At 31.7% G+C, this 25,214-nt stretch overlaps 1 protein-coding gene across 6 annotated transcripts in view; it reads left to right on the forward strand.

Moving 5' to 3' along the window:
- The window catches only part of LOC132738857 (uncharacterized), a 37,572-nt gene extending 15,412 nt beyond the window's left edge, over positions 1-22,160 (forward strand). For 3 of the 6 annotated variants that reach the window (XM_060726459.1, XM_060726461.1, XM_060726457.1), the window contains exons 2-16: positions 7,807-7,992; positions 8,425-8,521; positions 8,843-8,922; positions 9,514-9,652; positions 10,156-10,247; positions 11,608-11,848; positions 12,266-12,399; positions 12,683-12,772; positions 13,330-13,606; positions 13,955-14,287; positions 14,664-14,733; positions 15,305-15,432; positions 16,428-16,499; positions 18,669-18,725; positions 21,649-22,160. In XM_060726459.1, the coding sequence (XP_060582442.1) occupies positions 7,807-7,992; positions 8,425-8,521; positions 8,843-8,922; positions 9,514-9,652; positions 10,156-10,247; positions 11,608-11,848; positions 12,266-12,399; positions 12,683-12,772; positions 13,330-13,606; positions 13,955-14,287; positions 14,664-14,733; positions 15,305-15,432; positions 16,428-16,499; positions 18,669-18,725; positions 21,649-21,812 (2,160 nt within the window). In that variant the 3' untranslated portion in view covers positions 21,813-22,160. Of the gene's footprint in view, positions 1-6,840; positions 6,980-7,806; positions 7,993-8,424; positions 8,522-8,842; positions 8,923-9,513; positions 9,653-10,155; positions 10,248-11,607; positions 11,849-12,265; positions 12,400-12,682; positions 12,773-13,329; positions 13,607-13,954; positions 14,288-14,663; positions 14,734-15,304; positions 15,433-16,427; positions 16,500-18,668; positions 18,726-21,648 lie in introns of those variants that run through there. The other 3 variants (XM_060726462.1, XM_060726458.1, XM_060726463.1) reach the window with 3 other exon arrangements.
- The last annotated feature ends 3,054 nt before the right edge of the window (positions 22,161-25,214 follow it).

Below are 25,214 nucleotides of genomic sequence, written 5' to 3' on the forward strand. Positions count from 1 at the left end.
GCTTAAATCAATTTGAATTAACATTAAATTGGTCAGCAGTGTTTTTACTTAATTAAATGTCGACATTATTTTATAAAATATATTAAATTTGCATAATGAGTAACAATTTCGTAGCATTTAAATATATTTTTCTCTATATATCTAACTTTTCAGCAGATTCTACAATATGGTCAGCATTTTAATAACATATTTTGGACTGTTTATTGTATTTTTGTCATAGATAAATCAAGAATGACACGTCGCGTGTGAAATCGATTTTAATATGACTTTGGGGCATATCGATCTCGATAAATTATCAGTTTAATGGATATCTGTGGAAACATGTTTGTTTATAATGTAATAAAAGCTTATTAACTATAACAATTAGCACATTATTAATTTTTTGTTCAATATTACTTATACAATTATACGAACAACAAATAAGGAAACAGAAATCACTTTATTTCATATTTGCACTAAATACGACATAATAATTATATTTTGTTAAAATATACATTACGTATATGTACATGTATATATTTTAACCTATGATGCATAGTTTTATACATACTTGAAACAAATTATAATTTTTCGTACATCATATTTTGACTACATTTTTAAAATTTTTAACCAATATATAACACATAGAAGAAAATTCATTAAGGTACTTAAATAAAATATTATATCAAAATAAATTGAGAAATATACAGTATATATCAATTGAATTTTTTTATAATTAATATGTATCATTTGTAATATTGACATCTTGAAAAAACATTTTATCAAGTATTTTCTCGACCTCGCCTGTAATATCACCAACGGCAATTTGACACCTTCATTGTTTTCCCTTCTTTATCTAACTGGTCAGCAGTTTTCGATAATCCTTCTTTGTTTAACTGGTCAGCAGTTTCCTATATATTCTATATCGTCAGCTAATTCGTCAGCAGTTTAGTGCGACCCCTTCCATGATCGCACCGTTTGTCGGTGAGTTAGTAAATTCTGACCAAGCACCGGTAGACGCACGACAATGCGATACGATATTATTCCAAATGTCGCTTCGCATTGTCGAGTGTCGCTTCGCGTTGTCGAGTATCGCTTCGCGTTGTCGAGTGTCGCTTCGCATTGTCGAGTGTCGCTTCGCAATGTTGAGCGTCGCGGTGTAAAAATCATAAAAAATAACGCGACATTTACTCGAACATTTTAAAAATGTCGCTTCGCGATGTCGAGTGTCACTTCGCATTGTCGAGCGTCGTATCGCATTGTCGCGTTGTCGTTTCGCATTGTCGAGTGTCGTGGTATGCACTTCTACCAACCTCGACACTCGACAATGCGAAGTGACAATGCGACAACGCGAAGTGACATCGCGACAACGCGAAGTGACATCGCGCCAACGCGAAGCGACGCTCGACAATGCGAAGCGACACTCGACAATGCGAAGCGACATTTCTTAAATGTCGCCCTTTTTTACCGCGACATTTCTAGGCGACAGTGCGACATATCGTTTGACACTGTCGAGCGTCGCTTCGCATTGTCGCATATCGCTTCGCGTTGTCGAGCGTCGCTTCGCATTGTCGCGATGTCACTTCGCATTGTCGTGTGTCTACCCTTAGACGCGACGGACGACATTCTAAATGGCACGATAAGGACACCGTAGCAATAAGAATGAAGCGATGCCTTTTCCAATTAACATTGCAACTGCTTATTAACAAAATTTATAATAAGAATAATTGAAGAAAAAATATATTTATTACATGCTTTTCGGTGGTTTATAGAAATATATCAGTGATATAAAACTGGTAATTTCACTGTTTGAAACAGTGAAATTACCACTTTGATAATTTCACTGTTTTGAATTTAAGCCCCTTACGTTGTTTCAGTGAAATATACCAGCGTGCGCAGTACTGGGTACCAACTTAATGACGTGACGTCGTAAATGACGTCACGTTGTTTTATTATTTGGCGCGCTTTTCATTCAGTATTAGGTTTAATGTCTTTTTAAAACGTTTCTTTGCATATAATAAAAAGAAAATTTGTTTAATTTAGTGTAAGATCGAAATATATTTCACCTTGCGAACACCAAAAGTTCATATTTCACTCGTGGCTGCGCCACTCGTGAAATATACCTTTTGGTGCTCACTCGGTGAAATATATTCCGATCTTACACTGAACTAAACAAATATCCTCTATTTATTACATGCTTTTCGGTGGTTTATAGAAATATATCAGTGATATAAAACTGGTAATTTCACTGTTTGAAACAGTGAAATTACCACTTTGATAATTTCACTGTTTTGAATTTAAGCCCCTTACGTTGTTTCATTGAACTACCAGCGGGCACAGTACTGGGAACCAACTTAATAACGTGACGTCGTATATGACGTCACGTTGTATTATTATTTGGCGCGCTTTTCATTCAGTATTAGGTTTAATGTCTTTTTAAAACGTTTATTTGCATATAATAAAAATAAAATTTGTTTAGTTTAGTGTAAGATCGAAATATATTTCACCTCGTGAACACCAAAAGTTCATATTTCACTCGTGGCTGCGCCACTCGTGAAATATACCTTTTGGTGCTCACTCGGTGAAATATATTCCGATCTTACACTGAACTAAACAAATATCCTCTATATGTTCATAATTTTATAAGAGTTGAATAAAGATGTACTATGCCTATGGCGATCAATATTACTTTTTTGGAGTTATGTCTGTTAAAAGTTAATTAAACAACGGGTGAAGCTACACAAAAAGAAAATCCTATTTATATATCGCTATTTTAAAAGGCATTGTAAAACAAAATTTACAAATTTGTAATATTTCCGGCAAACTTTATCGATGTAAATGTAAAATTCTAGCTATAAACTTTTTTCTTTTTCTTTTCATGATTTTTCTTGCCGGGTGTTGATGAGAATCTGGGAACTTATTTTATATTGGATAAAATGAGTACGGAATTCCAACTGTTTACTGACAACTGCCTACTGTTTTCTTTCAACTTCCTACTGTCAACTGCTTACTTTCAACTGCTTAATGCTTACAGCGACTTATTAATGCTTACTGTTAAATGATAAATGCCAACTGTTACCTGTCAAATACCCGATTAATTGCCTGAAAGTAAATGTTTCCTTTTATGTTACAATGAAGCCGTTTGAAACAGTATTGGTCAAGATCATTTATGAAGACTTTGACTGAAACCTTGGAATTCGTTACATTTATACATGTACATGTATAATTCTCGTTTTACTAGCAGAAAGATAGGTATATATCTTTGCAGGCATCGGAACTTTTCCAAATCATAGAGCTGTAAACTTTATAAAAATGTTATCAAACCAAATATTACAAGTTTTTTTCTGTCATTATTAAATCTTTAATGATTTTGAGCTACCAAATATAACCGCTTGCTTAATTATTTATACATGTATATCCCTGTTCAAGTTTTGCATTTACATCTACCATTTATTATGTATATTATAATATTTGTTCATTAAATGATATTGACCTTACCCTATGTAAATTGATGAAATTGGGGGGGGGGGGAACACATATACAGAGATGTAAGCATTTTAAATTATGTTTTAATATACAACAATTTACAATTAAAAATTTAGATTATAATAATAGGTATAACATTTAAGGATTATTCGACATGTGCGACTCTATTACATGTCAATTTATTTGTTGGGTTAACTTTGCACAGATACAATTCTAGGTCATATGGCGACTTTTCATCACGGGCGGTGGAGAATGGAGGAAGAACCCAGGTGACCGTGCGTGCATGATTTCATCACGAAAGGGCACATGTGTAGAGCCACCGACCTACCGCAAATCAGCTGGAAAGCTTCCTCACATGATGAATTGAACGCCCCGACTGAGGCTCTAACCAAATCAATGAAGGGCAAATGGTTAGAAGTCAGCGACATTAACCACTCGGCCATGGAGGCCCTTTATTGCAAGTCGATGTCGACGCATCTAATAAAGTTACATGTTTCCCTATAAAGGATCGTATACGTAGGTGTGTGTATATAATTTACAGTGTGTTACCCGTACTTTCCGTTAATGTTTTTTTAAAGATGAAAAAAAAAACCAACGACTTACAGATCCAGGCTTAACCATTATTGCACATGCAAGCATAAACGATTATTATAAATTCCAAAACTATATTTATAAAAAAAACTCGTTCCGTTTCGTTTCGCAAAGTACCATTACCAGTGTGGGTATTGGTACTTTGCGAAACGGAACGAAACCAGATAGGAAATGACCATGGTTATATATGTTTTATGTAATTTAAGATGCTGAGTGACTATAAAAAGTAAAATAAGAAGGAAAATAATTTTTCATTACAGTTACAGTTATATGTAAGAATCTCTATGCGAACTGTATTCCCTTCAAGAACTTACAAATTCTCCTTCATACATAAAAAGATGAGTTGCAGATCCAAACTCGGCAGTTATACAAATAAGCACATGTAAACGTTAACCGATTATTCGATATTATTGAAAACTTTCATGTAAATAAAATAATATTCTCTGGTTTCGTTCCGTTTCGCAAAGTACCAATACCTGTGTGGGTATTGGTACTTTGCGAAACGGAACGAAGCGAGAAAGGGCTAATTTGGTTATGCCTGTATATTTATTATGTAATTCAAGATGCAGACAATAATAATTAAATATAAATTGACAAAGAATCATGTTTATCTCTAGACAAACACGTCGACTTTTGGATGCTGGCATGCAATTTTACAATACAACCATAAATGATTATTCAATATGTAAGATAAGATAGGATTTTTTTGAAGGCGGCAATATGCGGCTCTATTTGCATGTCGAGGCATCCTATGAAGGTACATGTTTCTATGATGATAAGTAGATATGTATATATACAGTATATAGTTACAGCATGTTGCATTGTACCAGTAATTTCGGATTATGGCTTGGTTTTAAAGCTGTTGTCAATTACTTAAAAAAAACAATGGCTCGACCTGTATTGTACAGGCACGCATAAACGATCATAAGATATGAATGCCTGAAATATTTCATAAAATGTTCTCGTTCCGTTCCGTTCCGTTCCGCAAAGTACCAATACCTGTGTGGGTATTGGTACTTTGCGAAACGGAACGAAACGAGATAGGAACAGCTAATTTGGTCACAAAGGTATTATGTGATTTAAGGCGCTGATAAATACGATAGAATTAGAAAGAAAATATATGATAATCGAATTTCAGTTCAAATATACATTATATAAACGATTATTTAATATTCCTCTATATAGTAAAATTTGCTCGTTCCGTTTCGTTTCGCAAAGTACCAAGTCCGGTGTGGGTATTGGTACTTTGCGAAACGGAACGAAACAAAATATAAATAGACCCCTAATTTGGTTACAAATGTGTTATGTAATTCACGATGCTGATAGTAAGAATTCATATAAAAATAGATAAATAGTAGTTTGAAGAATAATCATTTTTATAACACGCATGTACATGCAAGGAAATATGCAAACAATATTCCCTTCACAAACACAAATTTTCCATAATATAATAACATACATGTAGAATGGCGACTTGCAGGTCCAGGCACGGCAATTATAAGTACATATATAAAACCATAAATGACTATTTAATATGCCCGGCAGTATTGCATGTCGAGGTCATTTATGAAGGTAGATGTATCTATGAAAGTATGAGAGTATGGACATTATTCAAACATAGGGAGTCAGTAGAGCAGTGGGTAGCAGGTTGGAATACAACAACAGCTGCCTGAGTTTGATTCCCGGCCGCAGCCGACATCACGACTGGTGTTCAGTGCTCGGTGAATTACTTAAATGGGTATTGTTTTCAGAGTATCGGCCTAGACTGGATGCTAGGGAGGTATACATATGTCGCCTACCGTGGGCACGACCGGAAATAAGTTGTTCCGTCCATTCAAAGGACTAGCCACATTAAATAAGAAAATGTGCCTTTACTTTAACTAAAGGGTTGCATGGTACCAGTAATAAGTAATGGACTTGATGAGCTGTCGCAAATTACTTGAACAATGTTGACTTCGAATCCTTGCGATCATTATTGTGCATGCAAGCATAAACGAGTATAAGATCAATCGCAACAACTCGGCCCTTTCCGTCAGTCTTCTGTCAATATTGTAGATAATGGCCGAGGCAGTTCCGAATGGTATAAGATATGAATGAATTATTTTTTTCTCGTTTCGTTCCGTTTCGCAAAGTACCAATACCTGTATGGGTGTTGGTAATTTGCGTAACGGAACGAAACAAGGCGCGAATTCGAATTTAATTTCATTTCTTACGTGCTGCGTGAGTTTCCTCATTCGACAGCTTATGTTTAGTACTGTTGACAAGACTTTATATATCCGGACCGGTAAAATTTTAATAATATAAGGTTGCTCTCTGGTTCATATACAAATGTGCTCGTTAATTAACAGATGTTCGATTTATAATCATTCAGTGTTATGCTTTTAACTACAAATAAAAGATTATTTCCTTTTCACCGATATATCTAACCCCTTTAATTTTTGTTTCGTTCCGTTCCGCACAATACCAATACCCGTGTGGGTAATGGTACTTTGCGTAACGTAACGGAACAAGATTAATTAAAAATTAATGTTTTGCGTATTATGAGTTTCATTGGACATTAAACATCATTCGACTATGATTATAAAGAGTTCATTTTATTTACTATTATGATTATATTGATTTTCCAAATTAAAACTAGAATTCTAAATTTCCCTATATGGTGCCCCTCGTTCCGTTCCGTTTCGTTTCGTTCCGTTTCGCAAAGTACCAATAGCCGTCTTAGGTTTTTCCAATTACGAAGATTTTTATACGTAATGGAACATTAAATATGTCTTTTTATATTGGATGTCTATATTTGGCAGCAAATTATGTATTTTGTCAGGCATATTCAATACGGGTTATAAGTTTCATCAGATTAAAAGTGTGTGTACTTAAATCTTTTATAAACTTGGCCTAGACAAGTCAGTGATATTAGAATCTTAAGGTATATTTTAGTTGTTTAATTGTGATTAACCTTATTTAAGACCACTTACCCCTCATCATTCATTCATGTAAGGAAACTATCCAGATAGCTTACGAAACGTCGATGGTTTTACTCAGGTGCCGGTTTGTGCTTGTAATAATGTACGTAAGGGCACCTGAGGTCATTCTACACCAATAAAGCTGGAACGTCGTCATATGACCTATACTGTCCTGGTGTGACGTAAAACTGTAAACCCTATTTAAGTTAAGTTATAATAATAAATGTACATGAGAATATTAACAAACAAATAATGTTGACTTATTAAGGTATAGCTTTTCAACATTGATAGGGTTGCAATCCGGGGATTAGGTTAATACATGTAATAATGGATAGAAAGCTTATACTTTACGTAACAACACATGACTGAGGATTTTATATTCATTTAATCTTGAAATTAACTAATCAAGCTTGTTATGCTTTGTAATGAATGACATATTGTTTTAGATACAAACATAAATGAAATAACGTTTCAATAATGGTTTTGAAACTTGTTATTTGCTTGTTATGTGAAGCAATAGCGCTATTTTTAAAGTTAATAAAGATAACCTAATGATTATTTTATCGCGAGTGTGTTTGAAATAGCGATTATTAAAGTTGTATTGAAGACAGTGTAATCAAGTGAATAGCTTCGATTACCCCAACTATTCTCTTTGTTCCTGTAAACAGTTAAAAAATAAAGCAAAACACTTGAAGTAGTATGGATTGTAACGTTTCTTGTCTTTGTTTTTCTTTTCACAAATATAAATACTATACTGTATTTGTAACAAAAGTACATTTGATCATTGTAGATGATAAACGATGAGAATTTCAGTTTTGATAAAATCTCCTACGGGAAAATGATCAAGATGCCTTTCAACTCTGTCAGGACATTAATGCCAGAAAACCTAACGTCAAAGCGTAGTGATTTCCTCCAAACTTGTCGGCCGCAGACATTGATTGATGTCTGTAGATTAAGGCAATTTTACCAGAACCTAGTAAGTATTAAATATTTATTATGTTTACACCATTCCTTAACAAAAGTGTTTACAAACATATTACAGTAAAAAAAACGCATGTACGAGTATATGCCGACTTATTTCACCCTGATGATAATTTCGTCTAGGTCTTTTAAAATGTACTACTCCAGCTTTATAAGCACAAATACATATTTTTAAGAAATGTCTTTAATAAATCAATATCTTCTTTTCCTAAACAGAATGTATTTGAATTTTTGTAGTTTCGGTATTTTGTTTTCTTTATTTGAATTGTATAACTACAATTGCAACAGCATAATTCATTAAGTATTAAAACTGTGTAAATCGCTTTAATGTACTTGTAATTGCCTTTTCAATGAATTAAAGAATTGAATTGTATTAAAGCAACTTGTGTTTTGAAATGTTTTAATAAATATCAATTTCAAAATTTAGATACCTTCACATGGAAGTCGTGAACATATACAACTGTATGAGTTTGCTTTAGAAATAAACAAAGGTCACTCAAATAACGACGATCTGATTGAGAAATGTGAGCATGATTGTTTAATATTGATATTCCGATAAAAAGTAATCAAAATCTGGTAGTTTTTCCTATGTTTCTTCATTAAACTGAACATCACAGCTTAACTTAATTCACTTTTCTTAGGGTGAGGGATACGTTGCACCAACACAATGTAGATAATTTGGCGACTTTCCAGGTTTGGTGAAGATACAAGGCAAGTGGTTTGAATTTAACGACTCAAACCACTCTCGTGACTTTATTTACATTTCTTATCAAATATCACGATAACCGTTATACGTTTTATGATGAGCAAAATGGTCAAAATTGATTTATTTTCTTTCATGTCAGCAGATGGACCAGTTGGAGACATGGACTCAAAGGACCAAAAGGAGTTTTCATTTTATGAGATATCACATGACAGGATAAATGTAAATATTTTTATTTATTTTTTTCAATTTGCCGTTGTATATTTATATATTTTACTATGTTTAAACTAAAAAAGATATCAATAATAAATTCTACATATTATTATTGAAAGAGGAGCGGTGGCCTAGTGGTTAATATGTCTGCTTCTCAACCAAGAGATCATGGGTTCGAGCCCTAATCGAGTCACGACCATGTTCTTCATATGACATTAGTACTGGTTGGTTCCAGAAAGCGGACTCAAAAATCATTGATATAAGTTGCAAGAGCTTGTTTCGCAATCAAGCTTAAATAAATATGTTTAAACCATTGAAAGAAAGGCAGTAGATAACAGTATATATGAAGATTCTGAACGCAAAATGTACATTTGTTATAAAAGAACAAACAAAGATGGATTGTATGCATTTTCGAACTTCTGACATAGTACTGTATGAAAAATAAACGTAACAATGTTTATAACATGACGTTGGAGTTTAACAACAGATATAATTATGACATTTGAAATTTTAAAACATATACAAGACTTAGTATGTTAATATACTTATATAACATTGAAACTCGTATTACATTATTTATCTAATTTTTGTTTTCTTAAGATATTATTATACGAGCTTAAAAGTCTGGAATACGAAATAGACTCCATCCAAGCTTCAAGAAGCCCACCGCCTGGGCTAACAAGCAACAAGGTCTCCTCTGCTCAAAAACTGGATGACATTGTGTCAGCAGATAACAAAAGTATGTAATGATATTGAATAACGGTGTATCAATGATATTTAGAAGGGTGTTTCACATATTGCATGATTTAATCTTGCAATTGTTAGTGTAAACGTAACCTCTTGATAACCGGTCGTTTTATCAGATAATTTCTGTACCGTGTCAAAAGTCGTGTAAACAACCAAGATTAGACATCATTTAAGATTTGTTTTATTTTACTAATTATTAAATAAAAAGACACGTTTTACTTGAACTATAATTTATGTTTCTCAACTTGCAACAGGGAGGTCATATATCTTTTACATAAATATATTATTGTATATCTATTTCTAATTCATCAAAATCGACTGAATCAGGACAGATTTGTATCCATTAATTAGCTTTATAAAATGTGACTAAAATATTTGTAGCATTTACCTTAGTTTCGTTCCAAAAGAATTCTTTTTATTAAATGTTTAAGACTGACACTAAATATAAGTGACTTCATTCATTTAACCTCAATTATCTCCACTACTTTGTTTAAGGTATGACAGATGTCACAAACATAATATGTGGACACAGAAGAAATCTAATACAACATGCTCATAGCAGAAACCGTTATATTGTCAAATTACAGGTATTAGCTAAAAGTTAACGTAGTTTATCGTACCCCTCCCCTCAAAGAAAAACCCAACAACACGTATTCTATTTAATTGTTCATGAATTTATTTTTTATCTAAAGTTAATTAAATATCGTAAATTAACATTTTTTAAGATAACAACTTTAAACTGTTTTGTACGATTTAAGTAAGTTATTCAAACGTATTTATTTATAAGTAGATTTATAAGTTGTCTCGAAAGTGGTGTTAAATTTCATCCCTTGACATAGTTTTTTATGTTATCTGAATAGTTTCACACTGTTGATATTTTACATAACTTATTTTTCTGTTTTATTTTATTTGTTAAAGATCCTGTAACACAATTTTTTCATGGTTTTATTTCATGAATATGATGCCCAAATTAAGATTTGTCAATATTTTAAGTTCCAATAAGCATAATTTATAAAGATATTTCCCAATTTAACATTTCATATAAATAAAGGGAGGTAATAAGAAATTTATTTTCTATAAATTCTATGTCAAATTTTCCAATAAGAAATGAATGTATGTAATTTATTGATAAAATGTAATGTGCACAAATATTTGCAGTACACATTTTACACATTCTTCGATGTTTGAAAATTGTTTTATTTGCATAATTTTATACATATATAACTTTTGCAAGTGTGTGAGGAAGCCATAATGCCAAGGGGAGTGGCCCTAAAAAGTAGGCGCTTGGGTCGACGAGAACAGTGTGCTAAGGTGCGTGAGCCCCTAGCTTGTTAAATGGCTTGAAAGGCAGGCCTATAGCTGGCGCAAACAGCCTTTTTCAGGGCTAAAGACCTTTCCTATTGTCACAGGTTACTGTACATTTAGGTTCTAATTGACCGCCGTACAGTGACCTACTTTTGGCTCAAAATTCATATATACTCCGTGGAAAATGCATGGAGGTAAATTATCACCACTTTGTGCTTCAAAATTAACTCTTTAAGGACATGACTGGTGACATGTCCAGGGTCCGTACTCGACAGCGCAAGCTGCAATTTGTGCCCGAAAGGGCGGATGGACCCTCATTAAGCTTTAACTTCATTCATTCATTCATTGAGGAAGCCTTCCAGCTGGCTTACGGAAGGTCGGTGGTTCTACCCAGGTGCCCGCTCGTGCCTGAAATAATGCCCGGAGGGGCACTTTGGGTCTTCCTCCACCAATAAAAGCTGGAAAAAATCGACGAAAAAATCTCGGCGGGACCCGACTTGAGTGTACGGTCGCCCATATCGGCTTTCCGGAGGCGACCTTGAATAAACGCATTAAAAATACACACAGTAACAATATCAATCACAAAACATACAGGATCTTTAAAATATAATTAGACTATATTGTTACATTCTCATTATCAAGGTTGGAGCACTTTCAGTGAAAAATTCATGCTCTACCAGATATAAAAACAGCATTGGATTTTCTGTTGAAAACAAGCTTGATATGATGACCCATGGATACTTTATATACCTTATATACCTGGAAACGAAAACAACAATGATGGAAGTTATTATCATGGACTGCAAACTGCATGTGAAAGTTTTGGTCGAACATATACAACAATGGATGTATAGTATACATGTATGTGAAGGCAAATTAGACGGTAAGACACTTTCAGAACTCATTGCAAATAAAGTATTCTTTTCAAGTACATCATGTACATGTAGTTTAGAATTATTAAAAAAAAATGTTGTGTTAGTCGTATTAATGAAACGATCAATTTTAGAATAAGATTGAACAAGAGTTGGCGACAGTCGATAGATACAAGTGATTGGTTGTTTGTATGTGTACACATTACAATGAGAAGATATATAAGTCGCGCATAATTTCCCAGACATAAGGTTTACAGTTTAGCTTTGTAATGTGTAAGTACACTTATAAGTTAGATATATATTTTTTTTGTATATCAACTGCAGTCCTGAGACAATGGACACCTTCATGTGTGTAATGATCGAATTATATCAAAGGTAATATAAGTAAGCACATTTTAAGAAATGTTTTTTCCTTCTTTCAATTTCAGAAAAGAAGTCTTTACAAATGGCTAATGAACACATGATTGACGCATGCACTCATCAAAAGGATGACACAGATCAAGTTGAAGTTGACAATCGTACACAAATAAAAAAGGAGGGAGATTCTCATGTTATTCAGGCTGTTTGTGGTCTTATTTTGACAATTAAAACCAATAGCAGTCTAGTATTTCTTATTCGAATAACACATGTCGAAATAAATGTCAATTATTGCCTGAGTAGAAATGCTTGATCTTTAAGGCCCAAAACTGTTAATATTGTATCATTTTATCATTATAAAATAGCAATTTTCAAAGTTGAGAGATCATTAAGGTTTAAATACAGGAGTTTTACAGAAGATGCATGAAGAAATCAAAATTATCTAAATGTTTGAATACTTATTTAAAGTCATTTTGGTTATTTTGTAGGAACAGAAAGGAGACAAATTAAATGTCATTGATGAAAAGAGGAAAACCCAAATAACCCAGATGCATGGATGGGTTTTCTGGTTCCTGAAGGTAAATGTTTCATTTTCAATGTCATTGAATTATCCTGAAGTTTATTAATTTCTCAAGGATTGTTTTATATCTTAGAGACATTTCGGATTATCTCTAATGAATAAGATATTTGTAAAGCATTTATGCCCTTCGACTTGGATGTTTGAAATATTTAATAAATTTTACGTAAAGTAAAAGGAAATGGATATTGGCAGTTGTTTAATATTTATAACTATTTCATGCCTGATATTGTTTGTTCTACATTTAATGCATGTATTACAAATATAACCCGACCCGACAAAATAAATCTGTAATTACACTCGAACGTCATCCGAAATTACGTTGCAGTCGTTATGAAGGATTGAATATATAGTGTTAATTTTGCAAGGTATATAATAAAAGGATTATTATTAGAGTATCTTAATTTTACTTAAACAAATCCGTTTACGCACCCCCTAGTGCAAACCATGAGAGCCAAAATACAAGTTCCAGATAAAGATGCTCAAATAAAAGACTCGTATAACAAAAACTAGTTTTTTAAAATACGTAATGTCTTAAAATGTTGTTTTATATTTCAGGTCCTGTTATGGACGATAGTTATACTACGTGGAGCAAATGCCATTCCTTTAGATAAGCAAGACACAAAAAAGCTGCTTACATCTAAAACATGCAATCATGACAACTTCTATTCATTGAAATCGAAATGTCACACAAATGGAATCGATCACAACTTGACGATCTTTGATTTCTGTGAATTTCATAAACAGTGTAGCTCAGACGAACATCCCGTATGTTTAAATATTGAAAAAGTGGGTGTGTATGTGTGCTTACAGAGAGGGTTATCTTGTTCGAAAGGTTAGACTTTTTAGAATTATAATCTGTTAGTACAGGTAAACAAATAAAGCATGAGATGGTTAGAATTTTACGATCCTATCATATCCACTTTTTAATAAGAATTCAGAAGTAAAAATCATAGATATTTGATTAAAATTGTTTACTTAATACTCTTCTAAAATGAGACAATTTATGAAACATTTTCTCCAGTTTATTTGTTAATGGTATGAAAAACACGTGTATGTTGCTTGAATAGATTCACAATACATTGGGGTAGTTTTATATTAACTTAAAGGTTAGCTAAATTGCATGTTGCAAGTGCACGTGATCTGATTTAAGATATACTACTCAATATGTGTTTGTATTCAGGACGTAAGATTATCACAAGACGGGACGATCAGCTCCGAGATATTGTTCATCTTGAAGAGGTTGACTGTCCTATCGGCACCTTTCAGCCAACTGATTCTGACTGTATTCAAGCATGTTTGTACAAACATACAGATATGGCTTATCTTGGTGAAAGATTTGCAGTGAGCTCTGAAGGGGACAATGTAAATCCAACTTTCGTTTACTGTAATTACAAGAAGGGATACTACAACCCAGAGGGAAAGTTCACTTTGAATTTTGACCAGGATCTTATTTGGAATCCAGACTTTTGTTTGAATGAAAACAAGTGCCAGAATGGCCAATTTCACCTACCAGGTAACTTATAAGATAACTGTTCCTTAGCTAAACTTTTAATGTCAGCTGTATGCTTTAATTCAGCAAAATACATGTCATGCTTAATAGTAAAAAAGAAAATTTTGACAGAGTTTGCCCAAATTTAATATTATATTATATTATAGGTCAATTTTCTCAAAAAATGATAAATACATTTCGTAGGTGTCATCAAAATGTCGCTCTGTTTAATTTCAAAGACAACAGAACAAAATTGAATATAATTTTTAATAATTACGTTCTTTGTTCATGTGAAAAGTATTGATTTAACTGAACGACAGAATTGTTAATCCACCAATAGTTTAATATAAATTCACATTTCTACATGCTTTGTTATCCATTCAAAAAAACTTCTTCCCAGATGGACGCTGTGTCAGTGAATGTGAACATGGCTTTGACAGAAGTCCACCAGATTTTCACTGTAAAAAAATGTAAGTGATTAAAATATAACATGGTTATATGAAATTGCTTTCTGACAATTTGCACTATCTTTGGTAATTAACAATTTCACTACAGGAACAATATGTATGTGAAGCATGTTTTGTTAATATTTACCAGCATGCTATGTCTACTCTTGAAACATCAATCTTAGTCAGTTCCTTTAAATGTAGGTACTAAATGGTTAATAAAATGATATATGGGGAATATCTCTTAAATGGTATCAATAATAATATATATCACTTGACAAAATACTGCAATGAAGACTTATTTAAAACCATCCATTATAACTAGATTGAATAATTCATAAAGTGAAAAATTGTTTTTATGATTGATTCAATGATTTATGAAATGCAAACGTTTACACACAAGCAAAGATATATTTACTATTCGTGTTTCAAAAAGCACATATTAGACTATTAGTCTAAAGAAGATGTAGATTGATTAAAAGTAATATTTATTTTTCAAGTATACTCAAAAACAAATCAATATATGGTGTGAAGACATAAATTTGATATGGTCAAAACTTTGTTAGTCATCTTTAATCTGTTTACATGCTTTAAGGAATATCACCAATAGATTCTCATCAACTGCACCTATGACTACTACAACACTATCGACTTCAAAAATAGTGCCATCGACCGCCAATGGTTCTCTTGCAAGTCGTATCACCACACAGAAAATAACAACAGGTATATTTTTCTGCCTATTTCTTTTTCTTTATGCATCATCGAAAAATGACATTACTTTACCCAATAACTACTTTATTATATACGTTTAAATGAAATATTGAGACATATTGATAAAATAAAAGTTTTCATTTTCATTATTTTCACTGTAAAAAAATATGTTTTTACTGCATTGAAACATATTTTCCATATTTTCACTGGTATCTTGCCGGACTACTTCCTTGCAGATTCAACCAATTTACAAAATTTTTGGGGAAGTCTTTCTGAAATGCCTAAAAAGAGAAAATTGTATATAATAAAGAAAACCTCTATTTTCATCTTGTGGTATGAAAATTACCATTATTCACTTGTGGCCCATTCCACCCGATGAAAATAAATCCTGTATTTATAGAAAAACTTAAATGTGCCCTATATTTTGATGTTTTTTATTATGATTTTCATGTCAGTTGTCGGATAAGGAAAGTCAGTATAAATCTTTTTAATAACACCTTTGTTTTTTCGTCCGTTAGTCTAATACGGCATTTGGCTTGTATCTAACGCTTATTATAATCTCAAAAGTAGACAGGTACCTTAATAAAACACAAAGTAATCGAAACCTGCATACTGCATTCACTTTTCGAATACATTACATGGTAGAATTCAAATTCATTGAGTGCCACATAACTATAGCATAGTCATCGACAAAGTATCTAAACTCAGTGACCATAACCTTTTCGTGATTTGGGGCATTTAAAATGCAACTTTTAAGCGTGAACTTAAAGGTCAAATGCACTTTGAACATGATTACTAAATAAATGTATTATCATATAATAACTGATTAGTTGAAACAAAAATAATTATACACTTACAAATTGTATCAATTTGAAAATGAAAATGCGCTAATGCTTATAAAAAAGGGGAAGAAATATTACAATTATACAAGAATAATTACATTTATTTAGTAATCGAGTTTTCTAGTTTGACCTCTGTTTTTTAATGTCAGAAACTGATTGTTTTAGACGGAAGTAACAAAGTAAATGAACATGAGGGCGAAACAAGTGGTACATTTCCGTGGTGGGGAAATGTATTATGTAAGTATTTTGACTCTTTTTATTTGAGTAATATTTAATTGATTAAAGGACTGTCACAAAAAAATCATTGGTTTAGTTAATTAAATAATAATGTTGCCATCTAAATGCATGTTCATCGGGATATGTGTTGTCATTATCGTTAAAATTAATGAGCAGACGTTTAAAATCGATCATTTCAATTTGTGCAATTTTGTGATTTGTAATTTATTTTCTAAAGTTATTAGTATTATTGCCAGACAATCACTTTCAGTACTAGTATTGTAACGATTCTTCCGCTCGTGCCCTTGATGGATTACCAGACTGTGTATAAAACACTCATGGAGGTGTTAAATACAAAGACAGAATTGTTTATTTCTAATTTTATAAAGATAGTGTTTTATAGATGTTTTGACAAAAAAGTAAAGCATGTTGAACACTTATGTTTTGAAAATTTCTTTTAAATTACAATGCTCTAGACATTTTAAATTGGTTGATAGTAAACTAGGTAGGTCGATTAAGTACATAGTTAGGTTAGGTAAGATAAGATTAGATACTTAGATAAATACATAGATACAGCTGCTGTACTATATCTATCTGAAAAGATAGAATACACATTTTATTTACGTGTCATGGTCGATGGGTGATTACTTAAAAAATTGTCTAACATTTAAAAGACGTATAAAATCTGACTTAACTGCAATGTATGATAATCATGCGTTTTAAGCATTGTCTGTATTCATTTTCTTAGTTAGGCAGATTCCTATTAGAGTAGCACGATCTTGATTCAAAATAAGATAATAAAGATGTATAATTGTCATATTTGTACAAAAACAAGCTGTTAATAAACATTTATCAATCTTTCCGATAACTATACCGTATCCAAACACTATAAAAGTTGTTTTAAAAAATCTTTCTGAAGAATTTTGCTCTTAATATTAAATTCTCTTTGGTCTGTGGTAAGTAATATGTGATGCACATAATCAAATCAAATGAGTAATTATTTCTTCACAAAATTAGATGTGCAGAAAGCATCATTTAACAACTGTAACATTGTTTTCTCAAGTTATCTTATATAAAAAACTAATCATAACTGTTTTGAGTGTTTGTTACACCAAGTGTCATCCCTAAGAGCATTCAAGCAGATAACAATAAATTTGTGATCTAAATAGGGATTTATTAGATTATCAGTGGTCTATATAATGGGGTCAAACAAAGAATGAACAAAAAATGGGACTGAAACCTTTGGTCTTAATGGATAACGATCACAAATCTTTCTCTTGTGCCCTTGATAGGTACAAAACACTCATGGAGGTATGAATACAAAGAAAGAATTGTTTATTTCTGATAGTTTTTATAGATGTTTTGACAGAGAAGTAAAGCATGTTGAACACTTATGTTTTGAAAATTTCTTCTAAATTGCATTGCTCTAGACATTTTAAATTGATTGATAGTAAGCTAGGTAGGTCGATTAAGTATATAGTTAGGTTAGATAAGATAAGATTAGATACTTAGATAAATACATAGATACAGCTGCTGTACTATATCTATCTGAAAAGATAGAATACACATATTATTTACGTGTCATGGTCGATGGATGATTACTTTAAAAGTTGTCTAACATTTAAAAGACGTATAAAATCTGACTTAACTGCAATGTATGATAATCATGCGTTTAAGCATTGTCTGTATTCATTTTCTTAGTTAGGCAGATTCCTATTAGAGTAGCACGATCTTGATTCAAAAAAGGATAATAAAGATTGTATAATTGTTATATTTGTACAAAAACAAGCTGTTAAAAACATTTATCAATCTTTCCGATATCTATACCGTATCCAAACACTATAAAAGTTGTTTTGAAAAATCTTTGCGCAAGACTCTCATGATACATATCTTTTGATGAATGTTATTTAAAACAAGAGCACAACTTCTCGAAATATCCACTTACTTAATTTTCATCAGCAAATATTGTAAAATTGTTTAAACGTTTCACATATCAACAGGTGAATAGACTCCACAGGAAGTTATCTCCTGCTACACATAAATGGGAACTTTTAAACAAAGGGAAGTAACTATGCGAAATTCTTTACTTACTTTTCCATTAATAGTATACTATGACATTTTATAATAATATATTATGATACTATGATATATTTAGTTACTTAAACGCATTTTGTATGTATTAATTTTTAGTGGGTCTTCCTGGGCTTGTTTTATTTATTGGCATTGGTGTCGGTGTTTATAAACGTAGTAAGTATTTTTATTATTAATTTCATTATAATGGTATGCAGAATAAAAGTTATATAATTATAACAATGAAATCATGATATAATTTTTTCAAATATTTTTTTCTAAATATAGCACATTTCTAGATTATATCAATAATAGTATCTAACTTTATGATTGGATAATAGAATGTAATTACCACTACATTGTTCACTCATATCTTACCTCAATATCGTGGTTCGAGATTTAGTTTATACTACATACATATCTATTTAAATGACTCCATCAAATTATTACACCAAAACACGAAACTGTAAGACAGATTGTAAATACAGTGAAAACCCCCTATTCACACCAACAGGACAGGACCAAGGTGGTTTTAATTGCAGGGGTTTCAAATGTAGATATTCTGATCATTGCTTATATATTTTATGACAATGGTCATTTTATGCCCCCGAAGGGTGGCATATTAAAATCGAACAGTCCGTCTGTCATTCCGTACGGCTTTATACAAGCAGTGTTCGTGTCCGCTTTGAAACTTCAGTATGCCTGAAAAGATTTTAATTTTTCTTTCATATATTGAATAACCATAGACGTATGGTGTGTCGCGAACAGGACTCGGGTTCCTACGACCAAGGTCAAGGTCACTGTGAGGGTTCAAACTTTGTCATTTTTATGTTACATAAATATAGAAGGTGGTGATTATGTCCGCTCTGAAACTTCAGTATGCATGAAAAGATTTTAATTTTCTTTTACATATAAAATAACCATAGATGTATGGTGTGTCGCGAACAAGACTTGGGTTCCTACGACTAAGGTCAAGGTCACTATGGGGTTTCAAACTTTGTCATTTTTTATGTTATATAAATATAGAAGTTGGTATTCGTGTTCGCTTTGAAACTTTAGTATGCATGGAAGGATTGTAATTTATCTTTCACATATGAAATAACCATAGATGTATGGTGTGTCGCAAACAAGACTCGGGTTCCTACGACTAAGGTTAATGTCACTTTGGGGGTTCAAACTTAGTCATTTTTATGTTATATAAATATAGAAGGTGGTGGTCGTGTCCGCTCTAAAACTTCAGTATGCATGGAAGGATTTTAATTTTTCTTTCACATATGAAATAACCATAGATATATGGTGTGTCACAAACAAGACTCGGGTTCCTACCACTAAGGTCAAGATCACTGTGGAGGTTCAAACTCTGTCATTATTTATATTATATAGATAGTGGTGGTCGTGTCCGCTCTGAAACTTCAGTATGCATGAAAAGATTTTAATGTTTTCTTTCACATATGAAATAACCATAGATATATGGTGTGTCGCGAACAAGACCTTGGTTGCTTTGACTAAGGTTAAGGTCACTCTGGGGGTTCAAACTTTGTCATTTTAAATTTTTATGTTACATAAATATAGAAGTTGGTGGTCGTGTCCGCTCTGAAACTTCAGTATGTATGAAAAGATTTTAATTGTTCTTTTACATATGTATTCAACATAGATGTATGGTGTGTTGCGAACAAGATTCGGGATTTCTACGATTAAGGTCAAGGTCACTGTGGGGTTAACACTTTGTCAATTTTGATGTTAATATACATATAGGTAGAGATGGTCGTGTCTGCCCTGAAACTAATACGCATGAAAGGATTATATTTTTTATTTCAAATATGAAAGTATCATAAATGTATGATGTGTTGCCCTTAAGACTCATCTTCCTGCGCCTTAGTTCAAGGTCACTGCTGGGGTTTAAACTTTTTCAATATTTATGTTATATACATATAAATGGTGGTTGTTGTTTCCACTTTGTAACTTCCATATACATGAAAGTTTCAATTTTTATTTAAAAATATAAAGTCACCATAGATGGACAATGTGTTGTGAACAAGACCAAGGTTTATTTTGTCTAACTAAAAGGTCACTGCTGGGGTTCGAACTTTGTCAATTTTTACCACCACACTTAACATGTTATAGGTGGTTTATAACTTGAATCCTTCGGGGGCATTTGTCACGTTCTGTGTCAGCTCTTGTTTAATTGTTTTGTATAAACAAACAAATTATATCTTAACTTTCAAATACTTCAGTAACTGTAAAAGTATGCTATAATATCTTATCTGATGAGTGCAGTACATATTTTTCTGAAGAATTTTGCTCTTAATATTAAATTCTCTTTGGTCTGTGGTAAGTAATATGTGATGCACATAATCAAATCAAATGAGTAATTAATTCTTCACAAAATTAGATGTGCAGAAAGCATCATTTAACAACTGTAACATTGTTTTCTCAAGTTATCTTATATAAAAACCTAATCCTAACTGTTTTGAGTGTTTGTTACACCAAGTGTCATCCCTAAGAGCATTCAAGCAGATAACAATAAATTTGTGATCTAAAAAGCGGTTTATTAGATTATCAGTGGTCTATATAATGGGGTCAAACAAAGAATGAACAAAAAATGGGACTGAAACCTTTGGTCTTAATAATGGATAATTGAATAATTGTATCAGTAAAAACGCACGCCATATATAAAATTGATAACTGTATTCGAACCATACTATTTTATACGATATGTTACAATAGTGTTAAATGCAAGGTGTCTTCTACGTCTCCTGGCAAAAGGGCAAATACCATATGCACTTTTTTGGCTTAAGCAATGAACAGAATTGCTTTAAAGTAAATAAGTCAATCATGGAAAGCCTCTTATATCATCAATAATTATGTTGATCGTATGTGGCCGATGTGACGTATCTGTATTCATAAACTAGCAGATTATAAACTGGCTATATTTAACATATAAATGTTCATACTATATCTCAACGTTTTCCTTCACAAAAGAATATCCAAACGATGCATTTCAATTACTTTATCAATATTTGAAAAACTTATAAAAATATGCCCGTTGAATACCAGTTTACTTTTATATTTATTGGTTGATGATATATGCTATTTGTAGAAAGCTTCCTGAAGTATTTTAAAGGAAGATGTCGACGCTATGAACACAACGAATATGGGAAAGTAAATTATAGATTTAACAACATACAATCTGTTAACATTTACCAAAATGGAAATGGGCCAAGACCAGATGATATTCTGTTACCCAGAGAAACAACGCTGTAAACATTTTCATTGTAATGTTGATTACCATTCATATTTTGCTATAATAATACATACAATTTTTGTCAGAATCTGTGTTAAATTGTCTTATTGTCTTATTTAGGTTTATTGCTTCTTTCCTATTGTCTTTTGTCGATTGAAACCCATTTTGTTCATAACTTGGCTAAGAAAAAACAAATCATGGTGAAATAATTTTTTTTTGCTTTCAAGATTCAATATCATGAAGGACATTCTGGTGTAAATGACAATTCTCACTTTGGTTAGTACACACTATAATTACATACCTCTTACTATAAGTGTTAATATGAATTTGGTCAAATCAAAAATATATTTATTTAATAAACCTTTTCATATTTTGCGAGATAAAAGACAAAAATCATTTGAAGTAAACTGTTTAAATTTTTTGCATTTTGCAAATTTAAATTATTTATTTGAATTCATAATTTTTAATATCAATTTTTTTACAATTAATTTGAAATATATACTTAATTCAGAGATTCAGGAATAACATGAAAAATATTTTGGTTAAAATTCAATGCAAGTGCTTTCATGTACATGTATGGAATGAGAAAACTCTCAATATTTTATCTTTTCATCAAGTGGTGAAAAAACTTTATTTAATTTATTCATTTATATCTAGCAAAGTCTATTTGTGATAAAAGCTTAAATTAAATGTGTTGCCAAATGACAGAATCATGACAAAAATAATTGGAAAATATGGCATTATTTCACGTGGTTATCTTAATTGCAAATTATCTTGATTTCAAGGCTGACGAAAATGTTAAAACCTTATAAAACAATTCCAGAATTATCTTAGAATTGAACTGTGAAATGATTGGAGCAATGTAGACAATTTTCTTGCACTTTTATGTAACTTCAAGGTCTTCTGAAGGTATTTGCACATTATTAATGTATAGAACAATCTTAAGTACATGAATTTTTATATTTGTATGAGCAGAATTTGATCACATAGAAACCACAGGTGTCAATAACGAGGTTTTTATTAACATTTTGTAATATAATTTTATCTAGGGTAGGGCTTTTGAAAATGTATATATAAATATTGGTAAAACTTTTTGCCAACTTATTTCATTTGAATTGTTTAGATACATCATACTTTCCTTTCCATATGTATTTAATTGTATTATTGTTTTTGGTACTGTTTTTGGACAGTTTTCTTGCACTTTCATGTAACTTCAAGGTCTAGAGCACATTATTTATGTATAGAACAATCCTTACCTTAAGTACGTGAAATTTTTATGTTTGTATGAACAGATATTAATCACATAGAAACCACAGGTGTCAATAAACTCGTTTTAAAAGACAAACATAAAAAATATGATTATATGTTTTGTTAAAATTTTGTAATTCAGTTTTATAGAGGGTAGGGCTTTTGAAAAATGTATATATAAATATTGGTAAAACTTTTTGCCGACTTATTTCCTTTGAATTGTTTTGACACATCATACCTTCCTTTCCTTAATGTATGTTTTATGTTATGTTTACATACACACATATAACAATGGAATATCATCACAAAATAAACATTCAAGTTTTGTAAATATATTGAAAAGGAGATCATTTAAAAGGTTTTGTAAGCAAATGTACTTACTCTAAGGTCGAATTTCATGTTTCATGTTTCAACTAAACTGTTAGAAAATGAATGACTAATCGGGTAAAATTACATTTGTTTAACAGTTTAGTGATTTCATGTATTCACCATTCATTTTTAAGGTACTATACTAACATTTTTCTTTCATTTCTTCATACAGGCATTTTTTAAGCGTTCTGTGATAAAATTACAAAACACATGTAGCAAATAAATAGCTTATATTCTTAAATTAAAAACTAATTTTCGCAAAGATATTTTCTTTTATTGGCAATATCTTGAATGAAAAGGTAAAATGTATAATCCGTTTGATATCCGTTTTATGTTCAAAATATCTTTCTGTGCATCTTTGTTATTACCAATAAGAGAATCTTTTTGAGGTTTCAAAATTGCCTTATATCTGGAATCTAGCCTGGCTGATAGCACACGTCAGAAGAACCGTATTTTGTTTAAAACTGGTCTTATACTATTAGGTGTTATCGTTTAACAATAAGCAATTGGATTATTGACCAAATTATTCCACAACAAATTTCGTAACATTAATCGTATGCAGGCAAAATACATCTGATTCGATCTCTGCAATGCAAAAAAGTTAAAAAATAACGATGTAAGACAGACCGTCCATTTTTTAAAATATGCGTAATAAATTTTGTCATTTGTATCAGTTATATATTGTTACAGAAAAAGGCTTATCTTAGATAATAATAGATTTTCAATGGAAATACATGTATAACAAATATTAAAATATTGATTTTTGTTATGGTTCTTGACGGGGTATACAGGATATTTTAACCTGAATGAAATGTGTATGATCCGAGCTTCTAGCCGAATGTAAAATCTCAGACGGCTATATCCACCCGTTACTCCCATCCGCAACATTAAACATAGATATTTCTTTTTATGCCCCCACAAAGTGGGAGCATATAGCGCTGCACTTGTCCGTCCGTCCGTACGTACGTACGTCCTGAAATCTTGTGAACGCAACTCCTCTTAAATCAGATGGCAGATTTTGCTTAAACTTACAGGGATGAACAACTTTAATGTGTAGATGGTAGTAAAGGAAGAAATTTTCGCTGCGACCAAATTTAAGAGAATTATGGCCCTTTGTTGATTTTTTTCACTGTATACTATGTAGAAATTTTGTGAACGCAACTCCTCTTAAACCGGATGGCAGATTTTGCTTAAACTTACAGGGAAGAACAACCTTAATGTGTAGATGGTGGTAAAGGAAGGACTTTTTGCTGCGACCAAATTTAACAGAATTATGGCCCTTTGTTGATTTTTTCACTATATACCATGTAAAAATTTTGTAAATGCAACTCCTCTTAAACCGGATGGCAGATTTTGCTTACACTTCCAGGGATGAACAACCTTAATGTGTAGATGGTAGTTAAGGAAGGAATTTTTGCTGTGACCAAATTTAACAGAATTATGGCCCTTTGTTGATTTTTAGTTTTCAACTTGTGGCACATGTAGTCTAAAAATATTTGACCTAGAGTCATAAGATTGACAGAACAGTGGCGTGTGGGGGCATCCGTGTCCTATGGACACATTTCTAGTTTATTCTTCCTTATAAACAATTGATGTCAAGCAATGCAACTTCACCAATTTAGTCATTATTAATTTGGAAAACGCTTTTTGTCTTCTTTCAGAACAATCTAAATGACTAGTACTTACAAGCTTGTACATGTATTTTATTTTCAATAAACCTGAAAGTAAAAAATATTTTGTAAATAATAATAAGTTCAAATCTAACACAATTTTTCTGCTAAGTAAATAATCTTTTTATTTACATT

This window comes from Ruditapes philippinarum, unplaced genomic scaffold, assembly GCF_026571515.1.
Source record: "Ruditapes philippinarum isolate M1 unplaced genomic scaffold, ASM2657151v2 ctg4295_1_1_1_1, whole genome shotgun sequence".
Classification (NCBI taxonomy): domain Eukaryota; kingdom Metazoa; phylum Mollusca; class Bivalvia; order Venerida; family Veneridae; genus Ruditapes; species Ruditapes philippinarum.